The following is a 24,052-nucleotide window of genomic DNA, read 5'->3' on the forward strand; positions in this document are numbered from 1 at the left end:
ATTCGCATCTCTTATTTATTAGCCTTAAAAAAAAATCTTATCCCGCAGACACCGTTAGATTTAAAAACCAATTTTATTAGTCCAGATTGAAATATCTTTTTAGTAATTTATTATTTAATTAAGATTTAAATATTTTTTAGTCCATTCAATTTAATATTTTTTTTACTTTTAATCCTTACAAAAAAAATACATATATATTTTTAATTCTTGCAAATCATATATTTTTCTGTTTTTCATTCTTGTGACACTTTAGATAATATTTTTTATTTTCCTAATTAAAGTGTTATTAAAGTATTTTAAGAACTAAAAACAAAAACATAATTTACAATGACTAAAAACAAAAACAAAAAATTTCACAAGCACTAAAAGTAAAAAAAAATACTAAATTATAAGAATAAAAATATATTTAAACCTTCAATTAATACATGTTTGAATTAACTTTAAAAAAATAATAAATTTCAACAGCTTTTTAAAATAATTTAAAGAACATAATTCTGTTCTAAATTAGAAACCAATCATCAGAATGGATGAAAGAAACTATAACATGCACAAATAATCAGGCAAGCTGCAACCAAAATAATAGTGGAAACGGACTCAGAAAACTTAAGCACAAAGGATTTATATACACAAACCTCCGGGGAAAATAAAGGAAAAAAAAAAAAACTTCACATCCTCCAAACGCTATGTAGTTCTCCAAACTTAAAATCTTCAATTTTTACACTTGACAAGAACGATGGGGAGAACAAATATGGAACATGGAAAAGTTTATATAAATTATCAACCTCAAATAATCGTAAGACCAAAAACTCACTCATCACTTTCAACCTGCCACTTACTACAACGAGCGACTTAGAATTTTCTCTTTTAAATCCCACAAAGCATGTAGAGTTAGTCACAGCAGCCAACCCTGCTTCATTCGTGCTGGAGAGAACAATTAAATGCAAGGATTACTATTGTCAAGGTTCTTCTTCCGCAAGCTGCACATTGTATCCATGCTTTATATCTGGAGGAAACCAAACTTTTGAGGATTAGGCATTACACCACTTGCAAAAAGATGCCATATATAATAATTGCAATTTGCATCTTAATTCAGTAATTAAAAACTATGTGATTTAGTAAGATTAGGGGTGCAGTTGTTTTTGTAAGCAATAGCATATTAACTTTTTCCAACAATTATTCTTTTCTTTTTAAATCTGGTTCCAACCTATTCAATCAAATTTACTCGTTTGCATAAGTATAAATCACAGCCTGTGTCTGACTAACCATATAAAGGGCAACGATCTGAACTATTCAATGGTTTTATCAGACACAGTACCAAGGCAAGAAGTACAGGACGTCTGGTTTTATCAGCGTTCCGAAGGGTGGTCAAGTGATGCTACAAACAAGGAAAGGCTGGTTACCCAAAATCCAGAGTCGCATAGGAGACCAATTCTTTTCAAGAAGTCTAAAAGTCGAAACTAAAGCTGAGATACAGATTATATACACATGATAAAAACATTGAAGAAAAATCTCCACCATATACATATTTTAGCAAACTGAAAAGTTCAACGTTGTTGTATTAGTTTTTCCCAAATAGACAGTTGGTGTTCCTTTCGGGTGGGAACAATGTCATCCACAAGAATTTGCATATCCATATTTCAAGTTGATAGGACCTATTATTTTTGCCTTTTACTTTAAAATGCAAACTCTTTGGCATATTAGCCAATTCCAGTCCCCACTCCCCATATCAAACATGCATAATCACAAGCACGAAGTAGGATCACATAATAATGGAGATTATTAATAAAGCATATAAATAGGAAATTTATAGTGAAAATACCTTTCATCGAGGGTTTGTCATAATTTTTCCTCTCATCATCATTATTCCAATCACCATCGTCGTCTTCGCCCATGTCATCCCGTCCATCATTTCCTATATCACTTTCACTAGCTGTCTCCCATTCAGAATCATCAGTCTCTGGGCCATACATATCACCGCCATCACCCTGACTATGGACCCCACCATGCTTAATAGCTGCCTCTCGAAATAACCAAGCAGCACGCATCTGCTTCTTAACTAAACGCTCGGCATAATCTGGAACTTTATTTTGCCTCAGTGAGAGATCAGGATCATTTGACTGAGAGCACTCATTTATAAATAAAATAGCATCCAATAAACTCTCTTTCGCTAATCCAAGCATGTCATAAGCTTGTGCTCGTCTCCAAAGGCTTTTGGCATGACGATTGACAGGTTTATGGAGACATAGTGCACGGGTAGCATCACTTATGGCAGCCAAAGGTTGTTGCAGCAAAAGGTGGCATTGAGCACGATTACTGTATAGAACAACTCTCTCCTTCCTTGATCTCATAGGACACAATGCCAAAGCTTCAGAGTATTTTGATGCAGCTCCAGCAATACTTCCAGATGAGAACAGAGAATTTCCTTCAAGTTTGACAACCAGCGCTGCAGCCTGCTTAATATGTAGATCTTCCTTGGGCATATTCTTTTCCCACTTTAATCTCTGCTTTGAATTTAAAATATCCTCAATCTGCTCTTTAGTATGACTACTAATCGAGCTTCGTCCTGACCCTTGAGACTGGATGCACTCTTGAAGAACATTAACAACTAAATCGCCAAGCTTTTTATGATCACCCAGAGTTGTAATCTCAGCAAGGTCAACTAATGCAGGCACCACTTTATCAATCACCTACATAATACATACCAAGGCCTTATCAAACAAAGAATCAATTTACAATATTCAAATGATGTAAACTCATAGTCATAATCTCTAGCAATTGGTGCTTGTATAAATGAAAGCATCAGGCCAGTAAGGAGAAATTTAAAAATGAGTAATTCTTTGGACACAAGGTATTGTTACTTTGTTAGTATGCATCTAGTTTACACTTTACAAATTCATTGGTGTCTTGACAAGGACCAGCCACCTTCCTTTGGGGACACTGGTGAGGGAAGTAATAACTAGTTTTAAGTAAGTAGCCTACGCATGACCACGAGCTTGAAATATTATTCCCAACAGCAATGTCTTTAGATGTTCAAATGAAACAGCTATACAAAACAAAATACTTAGCTAAAACCATTCTTTATTTCCTTCTCAACAGATTACCATTCTTGTATTCAGAAATCATCTCATCCAGTAGATTTCCCACATCAGACCTCAACTATCAATGAAATTTGAGAAATTGAAAAACTTTTTGAACCAAGGAGAAATACAAAAAAGAGGCAAGCGGTGTGATAAATCTCAAGGTGAAGGTCCATGCCTAATAAAAGTGCTTGAGATTATGCACAACAGCTGCTCTTACTTTCATTTTTCTTTAATTGAAGTTAGTTTAAGGCACAAGAGTCAACTTTCATTCACATTTTAATCAAAGCATTCTTTCCCAGACAATCAATAGTATTCCTTAATTCTCAGTGTTCATCAGTGCAAACAAGCTTAACAGATGTGAAGTAACAGAACCAGATACCAATGCAAAGTTGTGGAAGTTTTACCTTGTGACATGTATTGGGATCTTCAAGCAGCCATAGAAGGCAATCAATAGCCATATACTGCCAATCATCTGAAGACCGAGCAATATTACACAATGCATCAATAATACCAGGGCAACTGGCAACAGGCCCCCTACCAAGTTTTTGATGACAAATTGTTCTTAATAAACCAATACCAGCAGGTGAATTTTCATTAACAAGTCCACCCCACATGCCAGGTAGTTTTATCAGAAATTCGGGTTTGCATATGGTAGGAAGAAATTCATGTTTAAAAGCAAAGCAATTAATTAGCTGAAGGGACCAACACTGCAACTGACTAGCCCATTCCTCAGCCTTCCTGGACTCCATTTCAACACCACCCATGCCACGTGTAAGCAGATCACAATGATAGCTAAGTCTTCTATCAACATATTGGTAAAAGTGTGAATAAACTATTTCCAGGGAACTCATTGCCAATTGGATGGAGAGCTCAAGAATTTCACCATGACTTGCTATGGCTGGAAAAGTGCTGGCATATGTAGCCAAGTGTCCCAATGCTCTAACCGCCACCCTCTGCTCAACCCAAGTTAATCTACCTCGTAAAAGCTCGACCAAAGGAGGAATGACCCCAGCATGCACGGCACTTTCTGCAAATTCTTCCATATTCATTGTGTAGGAACCGATGATATGAGCTGCATAATAAGGAATATATATATTTTGGTCATGAGAAAGCCAGCGCCTGTTCTTCAGTCCCTTCCATATGAGAGCAGACATGCATTCAAATATTCCTAGCTCTAGGAACTCCGGGTCATTTGGGTGTGCCATAGCAGTGTTCCAAAGGCCACTGATAGGGAGAACCTGACCATCATCATCTTGACACGGAAGTTCTCTAAAGAATTTCAGTACACTTGCTCTGCGCTTGCTTGGATTCCCTTCCTTCATGACACAAAAGAAGCATCCCGGGTACGGACAGTCTGATGAAACCTTATCCATGCTCGATAAATTAGAACAACAACCTCGGAGATCAACAAATCAATTCCTCATCAGGCAGCTGAAGAAAGAAAACCACTTCAAAACTGCACACATGCCATATATCAGATCAGTAATCGGCACCCAAAAGACCAATTCATCTGTAGTTCCCTAAACAACATTAGATTCTCAGAAAGAATAAGTAAAATAAATAAAAAACGCAAAGCATCGTTTCTTTTCACGACCATTTCCCATGCCCTAATAAAAATGCCCAACTCATTGCAAAACCTCCACACACGAGTCCAAACTACATCAAAATACAACCACAAATCATGAATATTAAATTGCAAGTCAAAATTGTTTTAAGTGCTTCTTCCGCACCAGCGTTAAAAGAGACAAAAACAGACACACCCACATCATCAAACATTTTAATTAATAACAAAAAACACTGACTCTCAACATTTATTTTTTTCCTTTTCCATCTGAAATAGTAAGGGTAAAGAAACAGTGGTTGCTGAAACAGAAAAACCCTTAAATATTCTCACATGGAAAGTCAAACCCAGAGTGAATCACGGAAAGAGATAGGATAAGAAGAGGATCATACTACCTAGCTAGTACCTACAAACCAGTCACAGTATCAACATTCCCATATAAGTCAACCAAATTCTCAAAAAAAAAAAACAAAAAAACTTATATTTTGTCCTTGTTGTGTTGCGGAATCGATTACGCAGTAGAAACAACCGGTTTTCCCGGTGGCCGCAATCGATTCAACGTGCAAAAAAAAAGTGAGTGATAAGATTACCCTCGTTGTTCAACGGTCTTCTGACAGTAACGGGAAAAGTAGAACACTACACAGAAGCTGTGAAGTTGTAACGGTGAGGAGGAAGAGTCTGGTGGTTTCAGTGAAGCGTCGTTTAAGGCGGAGATCGGCAATGGTTGTAAACGACAGATCCAAATTCGTCGTCGTGGGTTACAACTTTCGACCGTTACATGTCGGAATTCACGTGTTCCTCGGATGCTTTATGAATTTTTGGCTCTCTCCTTCTCTCTCACGCTTTTCTCACAGCACCGTTATCTTTGATCTAGGTTAGAACTCCAGAGAGAGAGAGAGAGAAAGAGAGTGAGCAACGGAGAAGGAAGACAACGGAATAATGCTGGGGTTCTACTACACACTGTACTGTACTGTTCAAGTATAAATTTTAAATGATTGATTTTATTTTATTTTTTGGTACTTATTTTATTCTTTGGTGGAGGGAGGGAAAACTAAATAGAAAAGAAATGAAAAAAAAAATTAATCAAATACTACAACATTAATGTCTAATAAATAGAAATTTGAATAAATACTTAAAGTATAATTTGTTGAAAAAATATTTCTGACAATCCTTTCCTTAAACTTTTCCTATCAAATCTACAAATTCGACACTCCCACAATTTACCCACGAACCAAACCTAAATCCAAACAATCCACCATTGATACTTGGTTGTCATACCATTAAGCAACACATTGATCATCGCTAGAAAATAATCAACTCAATTCTACTTATAACTCAATCCTTCTCCCCAACCCATTCGTGATCATGCCACCATCCCTCATTCCTCCAAGCTCAATCCAACCTCACTCACATGCTCATCCACCTGGTAGGCTTTATCTATGCCAAACATTTCACAGAAGCAAAGCAACACAAGGTTGTAGGTTCGAAGCTTCAGAGAAGCATTGTTGCATTTGCCCATGCCCTTCACCAACTCAAATGTGTAATCCAAAATTGTCTTTCGTCACACCAATGCACATGACAATGGTGATGGTGGCCTTGTCGGAGAGGATGCCAAGGGCGAACATGTGGCAAAGGATTGTGGGTTTAAGAGAGGGTTGACAATGAAGTTGGATGAGATATGGAGGAGAGTGCTAAATTTGTGTTGGTTGAGACATGTATTATTTGAAATGACGACATCATAGTGGTGAATCATCAAATTCCACCTTCAAGGATCTAAACTTTCACCATTTTCACTTCAGTTGTATTTGTTTCTCTCTACATTTTCTTTGTTTTCTCTTTTCTCTTCACTACCCATCTTATTCCTCTCATTAACACCACCTCATTCAAGCTTATAGGTTTACTTAATTCTCAACCTTTTTTTATGTTTTCTTTTATTTTTTGTGATTTTTCACGAAGAACATACAAACAAACCTCTTTTGTTGTTGCAATTTCTTCATTTATGATTTTTTGGTTTATTGGATTAGTATAATTTGAAGAAAAATCTAGTTGCAATTATATTTTGTGTAGAGAATAGCATGTGCAAAGGTGTAGACTCAAATAAAAAATTATATTTTGTGTAGAGTATGGGATTCAATTCCCTTCTTCATAATCTGATTTGTTCTTCGATTATCACACCATCATCGTCATTGCTATGGTCCTTATGCAAGAAGAAAAAAAAACAAAATAATCCATCAATATTTTGATGACAAATTAGTTATGCCAGATCAACCACCAAATTGACAATTTTTTTTTTATATTTCAGTTTTCGTTTGTTAAGTCAACAAAAACGTTAAACTTTAATGATCAAATTTGTGCGAAAATTAATATATCAATGATTTTACAAATTTTAAAAAATAATAATAAATTTTCATTTTCCAAAAACTCAAATGTCAAAAAGTTACACTTTTATGAACGAATTTGATATTTATCATAAAAAAAATATAATGACATTAATATAACATTTTAATTTTTTTCAAGACAGCAGTATATATATTTTCTATTATGATTGCATTGTTATCGTGTCAGTGCTTGGTCACATTGTTATCGTGTCACCAACAAAATTTTCTATTATGATTACGTGAAAGGAAATATATATTTTTACAATCTCTTATTTAATTAAAAATTCTGAAAGATTTAATCCTTAGTTGCTTTAAGTTGAAGTTTATAATCACAATATGAATAAATAAAAAGTTTAAATATATTTTGAGTTTTTTTTTGTAAAATTATGTTCTTTTTAGTCCTTAAAAAATATTTTCATTTAATTTTTTGTTTTAAAGTTCTTTAGATAATATTTTGAATAGTAAAAAATGTTATTTAAACTACTTTTAAGGAAAAGAATAAAACAAACATAATTTATAATGATTAAAAAAAATGACAATAAGAAAAATAAATAAAAAAACTAAATTACATATATAAAAAAAGCTTTAAGCCAACTATGTATTTATTTTGTTGATAGTTAGGCCTACAATGCAACATTTCCAAAAAAAAAAATGCAAGATTAAGTTTATTTCGGTAATCTAATACTTAAGTCTTGAAAATTAGTTGATTAATAATAAATTTTCAATGTTAAAAGATAAAAATATTCATTAAAGTTAATCATCAATAAAATTTATAAATAATTTATACCAATAATATGATAATGAACAATAATCATATTCATAAAATTTTGGGTTTACATTATAAATTTGGGAAGGTAAACATTCATTTAATTTCTAAAGTTATTTTATTTTTTTTTCTTTTAAAAAATAATATTAATTTATTTTCTTGATCATAAAAGTATTATTAGTTTAGTTTTTGTAAAAATTAATATATGAAAATACTACCATTATTTTTTTTATCGTGAATATAATTTAGTCTACTAATAATTGAAAACGATACTATCAATTATATAAAAAAATGGCGTCAAATTAATTCCCTATTCGTGTCTATGATCATAAGAACTGTTTTAATGTTGTTAATTTTTATAATTAAATAATTAAAATATTTTGGAAAATCAAAATAGCAACTTATTTTTGTCAATGTTTGAGAAGCTTTTTTTTAAAGAGTTAGTTATTATTAAAAAAACAATAAAATAGTTAAATAATCAATTTTAAAATAAATCAACCTAGATATGCATTGAATATGAAATCCTCATTAAAAAATGATATTTAACCCGAATTTACTTACACAAAAATCATACACAATTCTGGTGGCATAATTTCCGTCACAAATTCTCAATTTTACTTGTTTTGTAACTTACATATTTATATTTATCCTTCCTAAAAAAGTTACATATTTATCCAATAAAATATTAACGAGTTGGATTGGTATTTTTTATGGAAAAAAATAGGGTACTACGTACTAACACAGCTATAATTCTTTTTTTTTTCCTCATACATTCCGCTTTTTGTATGGGTTGTGTTTCGGCGTGACCCCATCAATGGGGCCAATTGCGCACTAGCGTATAATTTTGAAGTGTGCATGGGACATGGGCCAATAACATTCAAACCCACGCTTAGTGACAGCGAAGAAGAAATCAAAAAGTGAAAGATTTGATTTTGAATGACCCAGTACACATTATTCTTTACTCAAGATTAATTAATATTAATAATACTATTGAATAGATTATACTAATATTTTCTTCTCTCGATTGATGTGATTATCACACTGCGTCCAATTTTTTAGAAAATCACATGCATTTTAATTTTGACGTAAAATTTTAATGAAAAGCTTCATATATTCACATCAACCACACACTTTAATCATTTAGACGTGTATTCAAACTTGTACACTTTATTTTTTTTACCAAAAATTACTCACCTTTCAAGTTAATTCATATAGATATTTTCCACTAAATCATCATTCAAGAGATGGAAAATTTAAATTATAAATGACAAAATTAAAATGATAAATCTTAAATAAAAAAGAAGAAATTAAAATAAATTGACAATATAAGTTTTTATACTGTTTTTCACTGTTAGTATTTTATTTATTTTTTATCTATCCTGGCCCGCAGATTAAGCGGGGTTGTGAGTTTTAAACTCAAACCCACCTTGGCTATGAAAATCAACTATATTATCATTTTTATTAATAACCTATATTGTCACGTATAACTTTATTTTGATGCAATGTTAATATAAACATTTATGGTCCTAATTAATAATAATATATTTTACATAATCCAGTAAGCCTTATATATTATTTAATCAATCAAAATTATTAAGACAGTATTCAAAACGATGAAAGTATTGAATAAAAAAAATTCTGAAGAGTAGAATAAATATATCAAAATAATTTCAATTAAACTGTTAGAGTTGAACTAGTAGTGATAATTTAAATAACGTACATAAAAAAGTCATTATAGTTATTTAGAATAAAAAGAAAATGAAGAAAATAATTATTTGCTCGTGTTATTCAGGAAAAAAAAAGCATTGAAGATATATCTTAAATAAAATTTAGATATTTTTCAATACATTTTTTTAATCTAAATAACATAATAGAAAATATTTTTTTCACATAGACACATATATTTAATAGATAACTTTGATACATTATCATTAATAATTTACATCTAATTATAATGTATTATCATGATGTCTAAAATGTTTACTTACAGGATAAATTTATTTAAAAAATATTTTTATAAAAATGAAACAATTGTATCCAATAACTTCTCATTAGAAATATGTCAAATTAAATCGCAATTTTACAGTTTTTGCATTTTTATTTTTCCCTGAATTATTGCAGGAACAGCCTGTTATGTGCGTAGGGAACCATGAGTCATATCTGCTTTGGTATTTTTTGGTTCGAAGGTTAGTGGTAGACCTAGAATTAGATGGCTAGAATAGATCCTATGCTCTTCACGTCTCTGTCTCTGGGCCTTCGGGTAGGATAACTAATCCGTAGGTTAAAAAAATAATGACTGACGGTAAGCTAAACTGAATATATGCATTTATTTAAAGTATTAATTATTATTTTTTTCATATTTTTGAATTGAACTTCTTTTATTCGAATTTATAAACCATAAAATGTAATGGTTTTTTATTTGACAATTTCAATAATTTAAAATTAATTAAAAGAAGAAATTCAAATCACATTATATTAAAATAGGCTAAATAACATGTTAAGAATGAGCAAATTTGATATATACATTAAATTATTAAGATTATAAATATTTCATCTAAAATCTAGTTAACTAAATGATTAGTTACAGTTTCTTTATTTCTTTTTAATACAAGCGGGACTTATGCCCAAAAATAAATTATAGGATTACTGAACAGGAGAGAGAAACTCCCCTAGCATCAAAAAGTAACAAAGAGTACAAATCTCGAAAAGGGCTTACCCAAACAAAACATAGCTATCATGAAAATCCATAAACATATTAGCAAGAGCATCGACAGACACATTGTCTTCTAAACTCGATTTATTAATAGTTGTGCTCAAATAAATATATACTTTAAATAAATTATTTCATCAGTATTATATTGTAACTATATGTTTTATTGTATTACCTAGTATATATACTGTTCCGGTGTAGGAATCCTCAACCAGGATTAGAGTTGACTTATCCAAAGCATTCGAGTATGTGATACATCCTTCCCTAGGTTAGTGTTAGGATTTTATTATAGTTCGTATCTTAACCTGCTTCCAAGATTATTGGGAGTGGTTTTCCCATGTCACGGGTTGATTGCCTCTCATGATCTTCGGAGTAGCGGATAAGAAAATTAAGGAGATAGTTCATATAATGAAAGGCAAACCTCTCGGTCAGCATTTGTGTGCAAAACATTAGGCTAAAATTGGTCGGTGGTATAGTTTCAACCCGAAAAAGGTTGACTTGGAGAGACCAATATAGAGTTTGGCTTAGAGAATTTTCATCTTTTAAGAGATTGATTTAGAGAGTTCGACCTTAGAGTAATAGGCTTATAGAAGGTCGGTCATGAGTTGTCAATCTTCAGGAAGTCGACCCAACATCCAACAAAGTACAAATATCATATACATACATATTAATTTTTTTAGATTAATTGATTGTTAATTTGATTGCATTATGCAATATTTAGTTTAAAATATATTCTAATTATTTTTAATTTACTAAAATACTTTTAATAACTACATAAAAATAATGAAATATAAAAATTAATATCATGTGATATGGAACCCTAAGAATAATTTTGTTTAATAAAGATTACATACTCATTATTAATCTAATTTAAAGTATGATATATGATGATAAGAGAAATAAAAGTTTAACCATTTCATTATACATGATTGTCAAGGTTTAAAATTACTTAAAGTGATACCAACATTTTAAAAAGTTATCTGATTTTTATATTTTAAGTTAGATAATCTACAATAACATCTAATGATTAATATTTGTCTTATTCTCTCATAAGAAAAAACTTCCACACACACACACACATATATATATATATATATATATATATATATATATATATCCAATGAAAATTATTTATTTTTATAAACAATAAATTTTAAAATACAAGTATAAATATTAAATAGTCAATATTAGTATATACGGTTAAGATTGTTTTAGTTGAGAACAAATTTCCCGTAACATTTGTAATTTTTCCATTTCAATAAATACGAGGTATGTACAAGGAAAAAAAATGTAATAATGGTTTGATGATTTGCGAATGATTACGTTGCATAACAAAATAAGGGTTTTGCTACACACAAGACTTCTATGAGAGTTGTTGCCTCATTAGGTCAACCTTTCTCTTTCGATCTGATTGACCCTAGCCAGACAATTGGGTCAGCCTCTCTCCTTCGGTGCATACCCAATTCATATAGTCTTTAAGCAGTGGGTCCTAATTCACCATGAACTATATAGTCTATAGACCATAGAGTGCACTTCATTAATGGAATCCAACTGTTATAACTTGTAATATAAGCGACTATATATAGTCACTGTATAGTTCTGAAACCCACTTAATGGAGAATGAGTGAAAAAGTTACAATCTTAAGGATTTTTTTTTTAAAATATTGTTAATTACAGAGACTAAAGATATTAATATAATGATTAATGATACGTAAATCTCTAAACAACTAAAATTAAGTATTTGTTCAAAAATCGTTATAGAATTTAATCACTATACACCAACTTGGAGGAGGGTTTCTTTACGAAAAGTGTCAGCAAATTACTACTATGACTTTATGAGGCTGGATTCAGGATGCTCTGTCCTAAATAACTGAAGTCACTTTTCCAAACTCCAGTTGGTTACATTACCAGCTCCCACATGGCAGGGCAATATGATATCAGAAACTGTCGGTGGCCAAATCAGAAAACTACAATAGACATCGCATAAAACTAAAAACCAGTAAAGTTAATTAAATAATCATATAAATCATGTGCTAAGATATTAACATATTGGTGAGTTCATTTAGAATTTGTTTATTATATACACAAATTTAAATACTTCAGTACTACGTATTTATTTGCATCGGTGGAATTAATTACGCGTAACGGGAGCAAATGCCTTCACTATACTAACATTTTTATAAATTTAGAATACACGGTTCGTTTCCAAAACATGTCCTATGCTTTTTGAAAGAAATCTCTATACTTCTTAGATCAATTTTTAACTTTTCTAGATTAGGTTTTATTAGATTAATTTTGTTTATACTAAATGCAAAAAATTTACAAAATTAATCCACTAACAACCACTGTTCTAGATGCTAACGTGCATGTCATAACGTGTTTTGCTCTTTTTTATCAACCCAAGGATGCTAATTTCGTTGAATCCTTCTCATTCTCGTAAATAGAAAAAAAAGAGTATCTTGACATGTATTAGTTGGGCGTTCTTTATCTTCAGGCTTTTCATGAATCGAGATCTTCCGCAATTACATATTTAATTGGGTAAATCTTAATTTTTTAAAAGTTTTACTTTTATATTAAATTGAAGCAGAAAAGTTCCTTTTAATACTCGTCACCGTCAGTTCCGATGAATCATCAACCATGGGGAATCCAATTCGTGAATTTCGGCTTTTTATACTATCCTTTTGTTCAAATTGAAATTTTTCATGCAAAGAAGTCAAACAGTCAACACTCGATCTTTTTATTAACCGGAAATGAAAATATAAAAAAACCGTTGCTAATAAATACTCTATTCTAATTTAATTCAAATAATAAGTAAACTTTGCAGATTCTGTTTCATTTTCCAGGGTCAAATAAGAGAGAGTATAAGAAAAGATCAGCTATGTTTTCATCCAAATTAAATCAGGAGGCATGAAACTGTTGTTGTCATGATGTACGAAGTATTAAGCTTGCAATTTTGCCTTTTCTTTTTGATAACTTTAATTATTGGATTGAATCAAATGAAAATGAAAATGAAAATAATAATAGTAATAATAATAATCATAAATAAAATAAATAAATAGAAAGGTATCTTCTCAATCAATTTTTCTTGCCTTCTCCTCCACCGTCTTCCACGTAAGTCTTTTTCCTTCTATCAGCTCCGGCAAGCACACAGATGAGCAGAAAACACGTGGCGTAAATGGCGTGGATCTTCCAATTGGTCTTGGGCGGTTGCTGCAGCACGACCCTGTGAAAGACCGTGACGTAATAATGCAGCCCAACGGCGAAGCCGACGAAGACCTGAGCCAGGCCCAAGAACTTGGAGGCCAGGCCACAGTCCGTGGAGAACAGGAGCACGAGGTACATGAGGAGCAGCAGCAAGTAGAAGACGTAAGCGAGGGTCTGCAGCACCTGCAGGCACAGATACGTTGACTGCGAAGTAGAGTATAGAAACCTGAGGGGTTCGAAGCCGGTGAAGAACGACGTGACACAGAGAATGGTGAAGTAGATGGAGAGATAGATTTGGATGAAGATTAAGATCTTCTGGAGGGAGAAATAGGCTTTGATTCTTGTGCAGAGGAGAGAGACTAAGAGGAGAGGGATGAGTATGAAGGCGCAAGAGATAATGGTGGCGAGGGTAGGTGCGTATTTTTTGCCAACGTAGGGTTTGAAGCCTTTGGTCATTTCGTTGTTGGCTTTGGTGATGTAGGCTTTGGAAGTGGTGGAGATTCGTTCCAGGTCGGGGAGGAGTGTCCGGTGGAACTTGTTGGGTAGATCTGTGAACTCTGAAACCAAATCATCATCTTCCTCTTCCAGCTCCTCCATGATCCAACTCGGTGGTGCTTTTTGTTTCGTAGGTTTCTTCTGAGTTTGTTGTTTCTTGTTTGTTGTTGTTGTTGTTTTGGCTTGCTTGTTGGTGGCGGTGGCTTTTGTTGTTTTGTTAGTGGGTCTCGCGAGATCCAATGTTTTCTTGTTGCTTGAAATGGAAACGGTGGTGCCGGGTTTTGAGGGTGGGGATTTTGATGTGACGTTGAGCTTCTTGGTCTTACTATTGAGCTTCTTGCTGAGGGCAGTGTCGGTGGGTTTGGTTTTGGAAGGTGAATTGGTGGAGCTAGGCTTGAGTGGCTTGGTTTGGTTTTTGGTTTTGGAGAAAATGTTGTTGCTGGGTAATTTTGTGGTTTTGGTTTGGTTTTTGGAGGAAACAAGATTGGATTTGACGGTTTTGGTTTGGTTTTTGGAGGAAACGAGATTGGATTTGATGGTTTTGGTTTGGTTTCTGGAGGAAATAAGGTTGTCGGATTTGATGGTTTTGGTTTGGTTCTTTGAGGAAATACTACTAGTGGGCTTGGTGTTGGTTTTGTTGGATTGGGTGGTGGTTTTCTTTTTCAAAGGCTTCTCTTGCTCTTCTTTTTCGGCATCCAACATTGTTCTACTATGTTGAGGTTCCAACCAGGTGGCACTGAAGCAAACAGAGACAGAAAGGAACAAAAGAACATAGAACAGTAGTACCTCTCTGTGATTGAGTTGAGCCATTGGTATCCAGGAATATTTTCCTTCAAGCAAGATCTACAAATTAAACAGAGGACGCTCCCTAAGATCTAGCTATATGTAGTAATTAATACATATATAGAACACTCACATGCGAATTTAATAATCAGATTTCGGAAGAGAAAGGAAAGGAAGGGACGATTTTATAGTTTTTATGGGTAGTGAAGTGGAAAAATGAAGTGAGAGTGGAAGTGTGTGCTGCCAAAGTGGCAGGAGAAGGAGACCTATCACATGGCGCGCATGAAATTGTGGAATTTCACTGCCTTACGAGTTATTATTGAATTAGTTTGCTTAAATTTATTTATTTTAATAAAATATTTTTTTTTAATATACTCATCTAAATTATTTCTATTTTTTAAATTTATTTTAAAAGATAAATTCTATCCATTTCTAAAAATATATATAAATCAAACAAACTCACCGTTTATCGGACCCGTAGCTATTGCTGCCTCACTTTCTCTGTCTTAATCTCCACCCTACATTATGTTATCTCTCATCTCCAAATACTGTGTTAGAGACCATTCAGCGGTTCAGATTTGACCTCACTATAAGCGCGGGAGAGAATCCCTCCCAAGTGCTCTATTTATTATTTAGGATTCTCTTCGATGCGTCCCATTTTTATATTCTGGATAAAATAAGTGAAAAATCATCCACTTGTTCGAGTTCAGACAAATCCATAGATCATAGAGGTCAATACTCAACAATAACTCACTAATTTCAGTAAGTTTGTTACCCAAAATGCCCACAAAACAACGAAACAAGAGTAATATACTGACTTAGGAGTATATACACTTTAATTAACTCTTGAAATTATAAAAATCTTATTTTGAATGGAAAACTAAATTTGGATTAAGATAAATGTCAATAACACGTATTTTAATACATTCTTTTAACTATATATATATATGTATTATTTAACTGAGATTTATTCAAATTCTCGAAATGATGTATTTCTTGTACTCCAAAATTATAAATTATTTTCTCTTTTTCTTTGCTTAAATCTACTTTTTGTTTTAAAAAATTATAACTTTTTCAGTCATATTTCTCATTCATTTAACAACTGTATGAACAATTAATTTAAATTATGTCGACTAAAAAAATGAAATGTGAAGGTAGTAGGCAAGCGTTAGTCACAATACATCAATTAATAATTTCTTAATTTATTTGTAGCGGGGAATTAAGAGAATACATTTTTCTTTATCTAATGAATCTTACTTATATTTTCAAAATATTTAACTAATAAAAAAAATTACTACAAATGCGGCGAATATTAATGTCGAGATTGATGTCAGTGGAATACGATGCAATCTAATAAATGTTTCATAGATGCTGAAGTGCCTGAACATATATGGAACGTGAAAAGGGAGCACATGTTATCATTGTTGTGTACGTACCGTTATACAGTACTACTACTATATTAGTAAAAATGTAAAATGATTATAAATGGATAGATAATTTTTACATTTCCTATAATTAAGAACAAAAATCAGAAAAAAACAACAAATATCTCATATATTGTATTTATAATGTAAGAAAGTATAAAAAATAATGATTGATAAAGATTAAATTGATATCTTACCAAAATGTGCCTTCAAATTTACTCTCTAAGTGAGAATTTTATTTATGAGTAATATGTAGATGTGTATGAATTGCTTAATAATTCATAAAATCTCTTCGGTCGTTGACTCTCATAATCCAATTCATCTATTTTTTTTAAATAAATTATGTGTATTATTAACATTAACAATTACATTTACGCCTAGGTGAAAGTTAAGCATTACAATTATATACGTTACCTATCCACATGGTAAGAAATCTTCCTATATCTCACTTAGTGAGTTTACGCTGTTATTGATGCAAATAAGAAGTCTTTCGATAAAACGTATATATCTTAAATTAAGAAATTTAGCTTTTTTTCTTTCTATAAGTATGTTTGGTAGTAAGAAAGAAATATGAACATAATAGAGGAAAAATAGAAGTGTTCGATTTAAGAGAAAAATAGCAGAGAGGAGTAAAAATACAACATTGATAGTTAAATTATGAATTCTTCGTAATTGATTATCAGCAGTAAAATAACTATTTTAATGTGTAATAACATTGATAATCAATTATGTTTTCATTATAATCTATCATTAGTGACGAAAGACTCAAGGATTGTGCAATTTCTATGCATATCAACAAGGAAATAATAAAAGTGTGAATTTCAATAATATAATATCTTTTTTATTTTGCCACCTATTTCTTCTCCTCGGTCTTATTTCTCCACAATTTCAATGAAAGATATTTTGAGATAATATCATTAATCAAAGGTGAAGTTAGTTAAGATTTCCTATATATACTTTCTCCTTCTCAATTTTGTCTCATTCGTGCAGAAATATTTCGTATTATATATATAACTAGTGCTCATCAATTCATCAAGATAACCTAATTAACAAAAGTCAAATTTTATAGTAAATATCTCTTATTTCCTTTAATATATTTTTATTCATAAATTTATAAAATTGATTTAAATTTAAAAATATCCTTACAATTCACAGATTTTTTTTTACAAACGATATACACACGTAGGAAACTAAAATTGTTAAGCTTAATAGAAAAATATCAATTATATTCCTTAAATGTATTTTTATTTATAAATTTGATTTAAGTTTAAAAATATCAATTCACAGAAGAAAAGTTTACTTATTAAAACGATATACACGTGGAAAAGAAAAACTAAACTTCCCCAACCACCTCAGGAATCAGGATAAACTGTTGAATTTAGAAGACATATATCTTTCCCTTATTTTCACCAAAAAAAGAAGAAGACATATCTCTAGCACCTGCCCAGCGTGACTACTTTGTTGAACTTGATTAATGTAGAGTTATCACATGTCACATGAGACAAATGTGCAGCAGTAAAGGATCTAGCCTAGGACACCCTAACATAAAGTGAAATCACCATGCTAGGTGCTGGGGAATTTTGACTTTTGAGACCTCAAGAATGATTGAATATGATCCATTTGTCAAAAAATACATGGTATCAACAGTTTCCGGAGTCACCAAACAGATAAGCTTCACCCCAGTTTGTCTAATTATGTTGGATCAAAAAAGTTATCCAATCCCCCCAATATAAAAAAAAAGGTTATCCAACAGTAAAAATTATAACATTTGATGAATTAAACAACAATTTTTTTTATAACATTTGATCAAATAAACCACTGTTTCCTTGCAAAAGTGAAATACTAGGACAATAAACTTTCTTATCATCATCATCCACGTTGACGCTTCTTAGGCCTTGTTGAATAATCAATGCCAAACTTGCTACCTTTCAATTTCTTGAGACGTGACACCAAAAAAATTTATTTGCGGTATCTCACACAAATCTCTCAAAAATGTTTTAGAAGAACTAATGTTATAGTACTCTTAAATAAAAATTGATCCAAGAGTAAAGAGAAAAAATATTTAAAAGAAACAAAGAGAGAGCAAGATAAGCAAAGATAAGCCAAAAGAAACAAGCAGAAGTCAAGAGAACAACTGATCTCATTTTCTTTTACAATCATTTTCAAAAAAATCTTCAGTCAATTTTTTTTTCTTTTATCATTAATTATGAGCCTATAATTACCATTGTTTCTCTCTTGATTTTCATTTTTATTGATATTAATTGGAAATTTAAATTTCAAAATTTAAATTAATTGTCATAACTTATCCACTTAATTAAATATTTTTTTGAAATAATTATTAAAATTACAAAACAGAGAAGGATGACTTCATGGTTTAATTGAACTGTTTGCCATGTTTTTTTTTATCATCCAATCACCGCTACAACAATAAGATACATATCCCATGATCCTAATCGTTAATTAACCAATATTCTCCAATTAATTAAATTAATATTGCTTGAACTTGGTATCGCATTGCTGTGACAAGACTCGCGTGTCGTTCCCGAGAGCGCTGACCTTAAACTCACACGCCACATCGGACCTCATGGCCCACGTTTCGAGTCCCGCGGTTCTTATCCTTATCGCAAGTTTCATCTCCAATTTCAAATCCACGGCTGCGTCCCCACCATTCATTCGCCTGGGCAACGCTCCACTGGATCCGGTCAGCTCAACCGTAACCTCACTCGCCTCACCTCGCCCTTGCTCCAACGTCGGAAACTTCCCCTCGGCAACCTTAGTGTCATCGAACAACAGCGACACGTCCCCATCCTGGTACTCAATCGCCAACTTCTCGTTCGGATTCCTCGCCCTCAACGAAACCTCGTACTGCGGCGCCGCCCGCGAGCTCTTGTTCCTATTAACGGCCACATGGGAGACAGTAAACTTGGGACCCGAGGGGCTGAAAATAAAGTACAACGTGGCCAGCGTGATGCCAACGACGGCAACGATTGCCACAACGATAAGAGCGACGGTTAGGAAGACACGACGGCTGCAGCAGCAACAACAACCGCCGCGTCTTTTTTTCGCGGTGGCTGGGTTGCGGTACTGTTCCACGATCAACGCGTTCTCGCGTGGCGGCACGCGGTACACTTGGTCCTTCGGGAGCTGCACGATATACGTGTCGGCGCCGTGGTGGCCAGGAGGCGGCGGAAATGTGGCGGAGACGTCGGCGTGACCCTCCATTGGCATGCAAGCAATCGCACGCGCGCGCGCAGTGTGAAGAAGAATGACTACGCGGCTTCTTCTTGGACGAGTTAACGATTGCTTGCATGCGAAGAGAATTAGTTTGGGGGCTTAGGGGTTTGAATGAGATATTAGGGGTTGTGACAGCGCGGAAAACACAGGCGCACAGCGCATGCATGGAGACATTTTGTTATTTCTTGGGACTTCATACAGCTTTCTTATGACGGGTGACGGGTGTGTGTGTCTATATCGGCTCTAATTCTAGGTTGTTAACTTTTGATTATTAAGAACCGTTATGGCCTGATTAGTTTTCTGAACTCGTCTATTTTTAGTGCGTATAAGAATTATGTCTGTTTTTGTGCTTTGAGTGTAATTAGCATACTTGTAGCAAGTAATAACTACAACCAAAAATGATGTTGTATATATATGTTAACCAACCGTCCAACTGCCAATTATTAATTTTCTTGTTCATCCACTTTAGCAAAATTTAAAGAAAATTAATTACTCTCATTTGATTTTCATGTTCACCTTATATATTTTTTTATCACGTTGTTTTTATTAGCTTTGTTCTCTCTTTTCTCCCATGATGTGAAAAACAATCTAATATAGAAATACAGGCAAATGTTAATTAATATTAATCATTACTAAATGATGGTTATTTTAATTACGGCTTTATTTGTCATTCAAGAAGATCTCAAAAATAGGGTGGGTGTAATTTTCCTTAAGTAATTTAACCGTGCATAATACTTATCATATGTAAGTTCAACTCTAAAATAACCAAATTAAAATAAGACTTTTAAAACTTAATTAAAAGATCAAAAAGAAAAAACAAACTAAAGCATAAAAGATTAAAAATGACATTTAGTCAATTAAGAACCCTAATATGCTGCAGAACTTGGATAGAGGTTTTCATGACTTTGAAGTTAGCTTGTAATAGAGGTTTTTGATATATTATTGCCTACTTTGATTCTTAGATAGTAATGAGGTCGTTGTCAATTACATCCTTGTTATAATTAACTTCGTGAGAACAATTCACAACATCATCAGTATAGAACTCATGTTCATGTGTTGCATAAGACAAATCAAGTAGTTGATGTTTTGGCTTAAGTATGATTTGGGTCTTTAGTGTGATACAACATTTTTTATGTAGCTCCTAATTTCATTTCTAACGCCTTACATATTGATATATGTCTTGTATCAATTTTCCTATAGGCTTCTAAGCCTATTAATAAAGTTTTAATTTAGCGAAAGAAAAATTAATCCACACAAGTTCATATATTGGAGTCAGACACCAAATACTGTCATATAATTTTATTTTATTTTATAAAAGTTGATAAATCCAATTATATATATTGTTAATTTTTATTTAATTTTCATCACTTTCTTTAAAGTGGCACTTTTTTTGCATCAGCACATTTTAACTTGCATTGTTCTTCATACTCTTCTTTCTCAAATTTCATTTTAAATTCAATTTTCTTCATTTTCATTGCACATTTTTACAATTTTTTAATTATTTAAATTACTTTTAATTTTAAACGACTTACTTTTAATTTCTCTCTCCTGTCTGAAACTATTTATTAGATTTCTACATTTTTCAAGTTGTTTTCTATTTCTGAATTGACATTATGCTTTTGTGATGAGTCTTGATTTTTCTTCAAGATATTTCTCAATATTGCATGTTATCTCACATACCAGACGTTAGAAAGTACAAATTGTTTAAATACGTGTATTTAAAAATTTAAAATTTTCAAATTATAATTTCAAATTCTTTGAATAGATTCCTTTAATTTAATAGATATTTCTAATAATATACTAGAAGTAGCTAGGGACTCATTCAGAGATTTCGACAACGTGAAATCGAGCAACATGTGTCATTTTATATTCTAAGAAATTTTTTTGTGTGAGCGCGTGTGAAATGTGTTATTTTATTATTCTAAGATGAAACATGTTGTATGGTTGGTATTTGATATACATCCAGAAACCTATTAAAAAGGATTAAATTTTTTCGTTTGTAATTGTTTAAATTTATAAGTTTTAATAGATAATACTTTTTTAAAATACTATTTTTATACATAAAATTAAAATTAATTTTTATTTTAAATAATAATAACCTTAATCATCATAAAAACAACAGACACATAATTAAATTTACATAATTTTTTTAATTATCATCTAAATTATTATGATAATAATAACAAATACTACTAATTTTATGTTAACTAACATTACCTATTATTAAAAGTATTATAATAATAACATAAATAATTAATTTTACACAAATTTACATTAACTAAGTTAAATCTATGTACATGAGAAATGTCTAAGAGGGGGCTGGGCCCCTTCCTGCCCTCTTGTCCATCCGTTCTTGTTCGTAAATAGTATTATTTTTTAAGCATATAATTATGGGTTCAATTTTTGTTTCGTGCTTATAAAAAAACATCAAAAAATTAATCTCTTAAATGAATTTTAGTATTTTAATAATTAGTCTTTAACTTTTTTGTCAAGAACACTTAATTAACACCAAAGGAATATACAAATCTAGTAAAAAAAAACACTTAAAATATACAAATTAGACATGCATAAAGATACTCCTGTCCAGAAAGACTTCAAATGTTAATTTAATTTTATAATCCATAAATAAACACTGATTTAAGCATTAAAGTAATATATAAAAAAGTTAAAGATTTAAATTAGTTAAATTATAAATATGAAAATTTACACTTTTGTTTTATAAGATATGTTTAAACTTAGTTGATTGATCTCTTTTACAAAAACTTACATTTTTATGATATATATCTTAATTTGTTTTAATAGAAACATTTTTTAAAAGAATAAGTTTTTGTTCCTTGTGGCTCAACCTTATTCTGAATTCGTTTTCAATTTATACTAATAACACTTTAATAAAAAATAAAAGATATTTGTTGTCTCAAAACTAATTGTAGAATTCATTAAGGGATGATTTGGTTGCGGAGAAGAAGTTACTATTCAAAGGAAATTAATTTAAAAAATAATATAGGTCTCACATTTCTTTCTCTCTATTTTAATTTAAATATTTTTCTTATTTCTGTTTATTTTTTTTCTTTTTCATACAACGAAACCTAGCATAAATCTGATGTATTCATTTTGTTTTCTAAAACAATATTCAAAGTTAGTTGATGTTAAAAAGTAGGACTAGAATATTAGATGGAAAAAAATAAAATAAAAACGTTGACCGGTTGTTAAAAAATATACGGAGCAAAATAACAAACAAAGAAATTAAAGACGAAAAATATATTTGATTGTTTTGATTAGTATGTGTAATTTTGTTAGGTGTCATACGTTAACGACTTGTTTTGGTATAGAAATTTTGCTTAGAATGCGAATCTGATAGTAATTTAATAATTTGATTGAGGAGAATGATGAATCATGTGTCCCTGGCTGGCTGGCTCTATTTATCAGAAGCTATGGCATTGGCCTCATCACCACTTGGATTAAAAAATGGCACCTGCAACACAGAGTCTCTCTCTCCTCCTCCTGTTCTCACTCTGCATCGCCGCAACCGTTAGATCGGTAAGAACTCGCTTTTCTCCTTCTACTAACTCATACTTTTCGCGATCTCATAAAATATAATGCAGAGCGACAGCGACTACGATTGTGTGTACACGGCCTACGTTAGAACCGGTTCGGTGTTGAAGGGGGGAACGGACTCGAAGATCGGGCTGAAGCTGTACGACAAGTACGGCTACTACATCTACATTAAAAACATCGAAGCATGGGGCGGCTTGATGGGCAAGGGCTACAGCTACTTCGAGCGCGGCAACCTCGACATCTTCAGCGGAAGGGGACCCTGTCTTAACGGACCCGTCTGCGCCGTTAACGTTACTTCAGACGGCTCGGGTTCGCATCACGGCTGGTACCTTAACTACGTCCAGGTCACCTCCACTGGGCCCCACCTCTCGTGCGGTCAGGAGCAGTACGAGGTGGAGCAGTGGCTCGCTCTCGACACTTCGCCTTACCAGCTTTGGGCCGTTAGGAACCACTGCCCCTACAGCTTGGATCAGGCCCGCCCCGTTTCGGAGAGACCCGGATCCGGATCCGGATCCGGATCCGCCTTCTCTATTTTGAGTGCACTTGCTTGAGTCGCTGGTGTTTTGTTTTACGTGATTTCAGTGTATTTATTAATATTGAGAAACAGATCCGAATCCTAGCTTGAGTTGTCCCAGATCACCTTAGTACTTGAATAATAATCGGTGATCTGGATGAAAGTACTACTATGCATAATGACTCAATGCTAGTCTACTATTTATTGCTCAACTTTATCTTTTCCAAACAGGTTAAATAATTTTTTTGATTTTTATCATAATATTTTTTTTTTAAATTTCATTTTGATTTTTTATATTTTAAAAAATAATCCTTTTATCAGTACAAACTTAATGTAATGCCATTAATA

At 32.2% G+C, this 24,052-nt stretch overlaps 4 protein-coding genes across 4 annotated transcripts; 1 reads left to right on the forward strand and 3 right to left on the reverse strand.

The window, feature by feature from the left end:
• Positions 1–577: 577 nt before the first annotated feature.
• Positions 578–5,618, reverse strand: LOC100800996 (uncharacterized). Its single transcript, XM_003524218.4, has 4 exons — positions 5,232–5,618; positions 3,485–4,536; positions 1,820–2,687; positions 578–1,003 (listed from the first exon to the last, which is right to left on the reverse strand). Exons 2-4 carry the CDS (start codon positions 4,451–4,453, stop codon positions 957–959), a joined length of 1,884 nt encoding a protein of 627 aa, XP_003524266.1. The 5' UTR covers positions 4,454–4,536; positions 5,232–5,618; the 3' UTR covers positions 578–956.
• Positions 5,619–13,458: 7,840 nt separating this feature from the next.
• On the reverse strand, positions 13,459–15,276 carry LOC100801537 (uncharacterized). Its single transcript, XM_003524219.5, has one exon. It carries the CDS (start codon positions 15,002–15,004, stop codon positions 13,571–13,573), a length of 1,434 nt encoding a protein of 477 aa, XP_003524267.1. The 5' UTR covers positions 15,005–15,276; the 3' UTR covers positions 13,459–13,570.
• A 3,612-nt stretch (positions 15,277–18,888) lies between these two features.
• On the reverse strand, positions 18,889–19,623 carry LOC102668552 (NDR1/HIN1-like protein 13). The gene has a single exon (XM_006580216.4). The coding sequence runs from the start codon at positions 19,621–19,623 to the stop codon at positions 18,889–18,891; it is 735 nt and encodes a 244-aa protein (XP_006580279.2).
• A 3,309-nt stretch (positions 19,624–22,932) lies between these two features.
• Positions 22,933–23,916, forward strand: LOC100797102 (PLAT domain-containing protein 3). The gene is made up of 2 exons (XM_003525011.5): positions 22,933–23,172; positions 23,238–23,916. The coding sequence occupies exons 1-2, from the start codon at positions 23,101–23,103 to the stop codon at positions 23,739–23,741; spliced, it is 576 nt and encodes a 191-aa protein (XP_003525059.1). The 5' UTR covers positions 22,933–23,100; the 3' UTR covers positions 23,742–23,916.
• The last annotated feature ends 136 nt before the right edge of the window (positions 23,917–24,052 follow it).

Source organism: Glycine max, chromosome 5 (genome assembly GCF_000004515.6).
Source record: "Glycine max cultivar Williams 82 chromosome 5, Glycine_max_v4.0, whole genome shotgun sequence".
NCBI lineage: Eukaryota > Viridiplantae > Streptophyta > Magnoliopsida > Fabales > Fabaceae > Glycine > Glycine max.

What these genes read in the sequence shown, in the direction of transcription:
- LOC100800996 (XM_003524218.4), bottom strand. Translation starts at nt 4,453, where the DNA reads ATGGATAAGGTTTCATCAGACTGTCCGTACCCGGGATGCTTCTTTTGT. An exon ending in ATCCCAATACATGTCACAAG is followed by an intron (nt 2,688 to 3,484) that starts GTAAAACTTCCA and finishes TGTATTATGTAG; the next exon opens with GTGATTGATAAAGTGGTGCC. An exon ending in TGACAAACCCTCGATGAAAG is followed by an intron (nt 1,004 to 1,819) that starts GTATTTTCACTA and finishes GGTTTCCTCCAG; the next exon opens with ATATAAAGCATGGATACAAT.
- LOC100801537 (XM_003524219.5), bottom strand. Translation starts at nt 15,004, where the DNA reads ATGGCTCAACTCAATCACAGAGAGGTACTACTGTTCTATGTTCTTTTG.
- LOC102668552 (XM_006580216.4), bottom strand. Translation starts at nt 19,623, where the DNA reads ATGGAGGGTCACGCCGACGTCTCCGCCACATTTCCGCCGCCTCCTGGC.
- LOC100797102 (XM_003525011.5), top strand. Translation starts at nt 23,101, where the DNA reads ATGGCACCTGCAACACAGAGTCTCTCTCTCCTCCTCCTGTTCTCACTC. An exon ending in TCGCCGCAACCGTTAGATCG is followed by an intron (nt 23,173 to 23,237) that starts GTAAGAACTCGC and finishes AATATAATGCAG; the next exon opens with AGCGACAGCGACTACGATTG.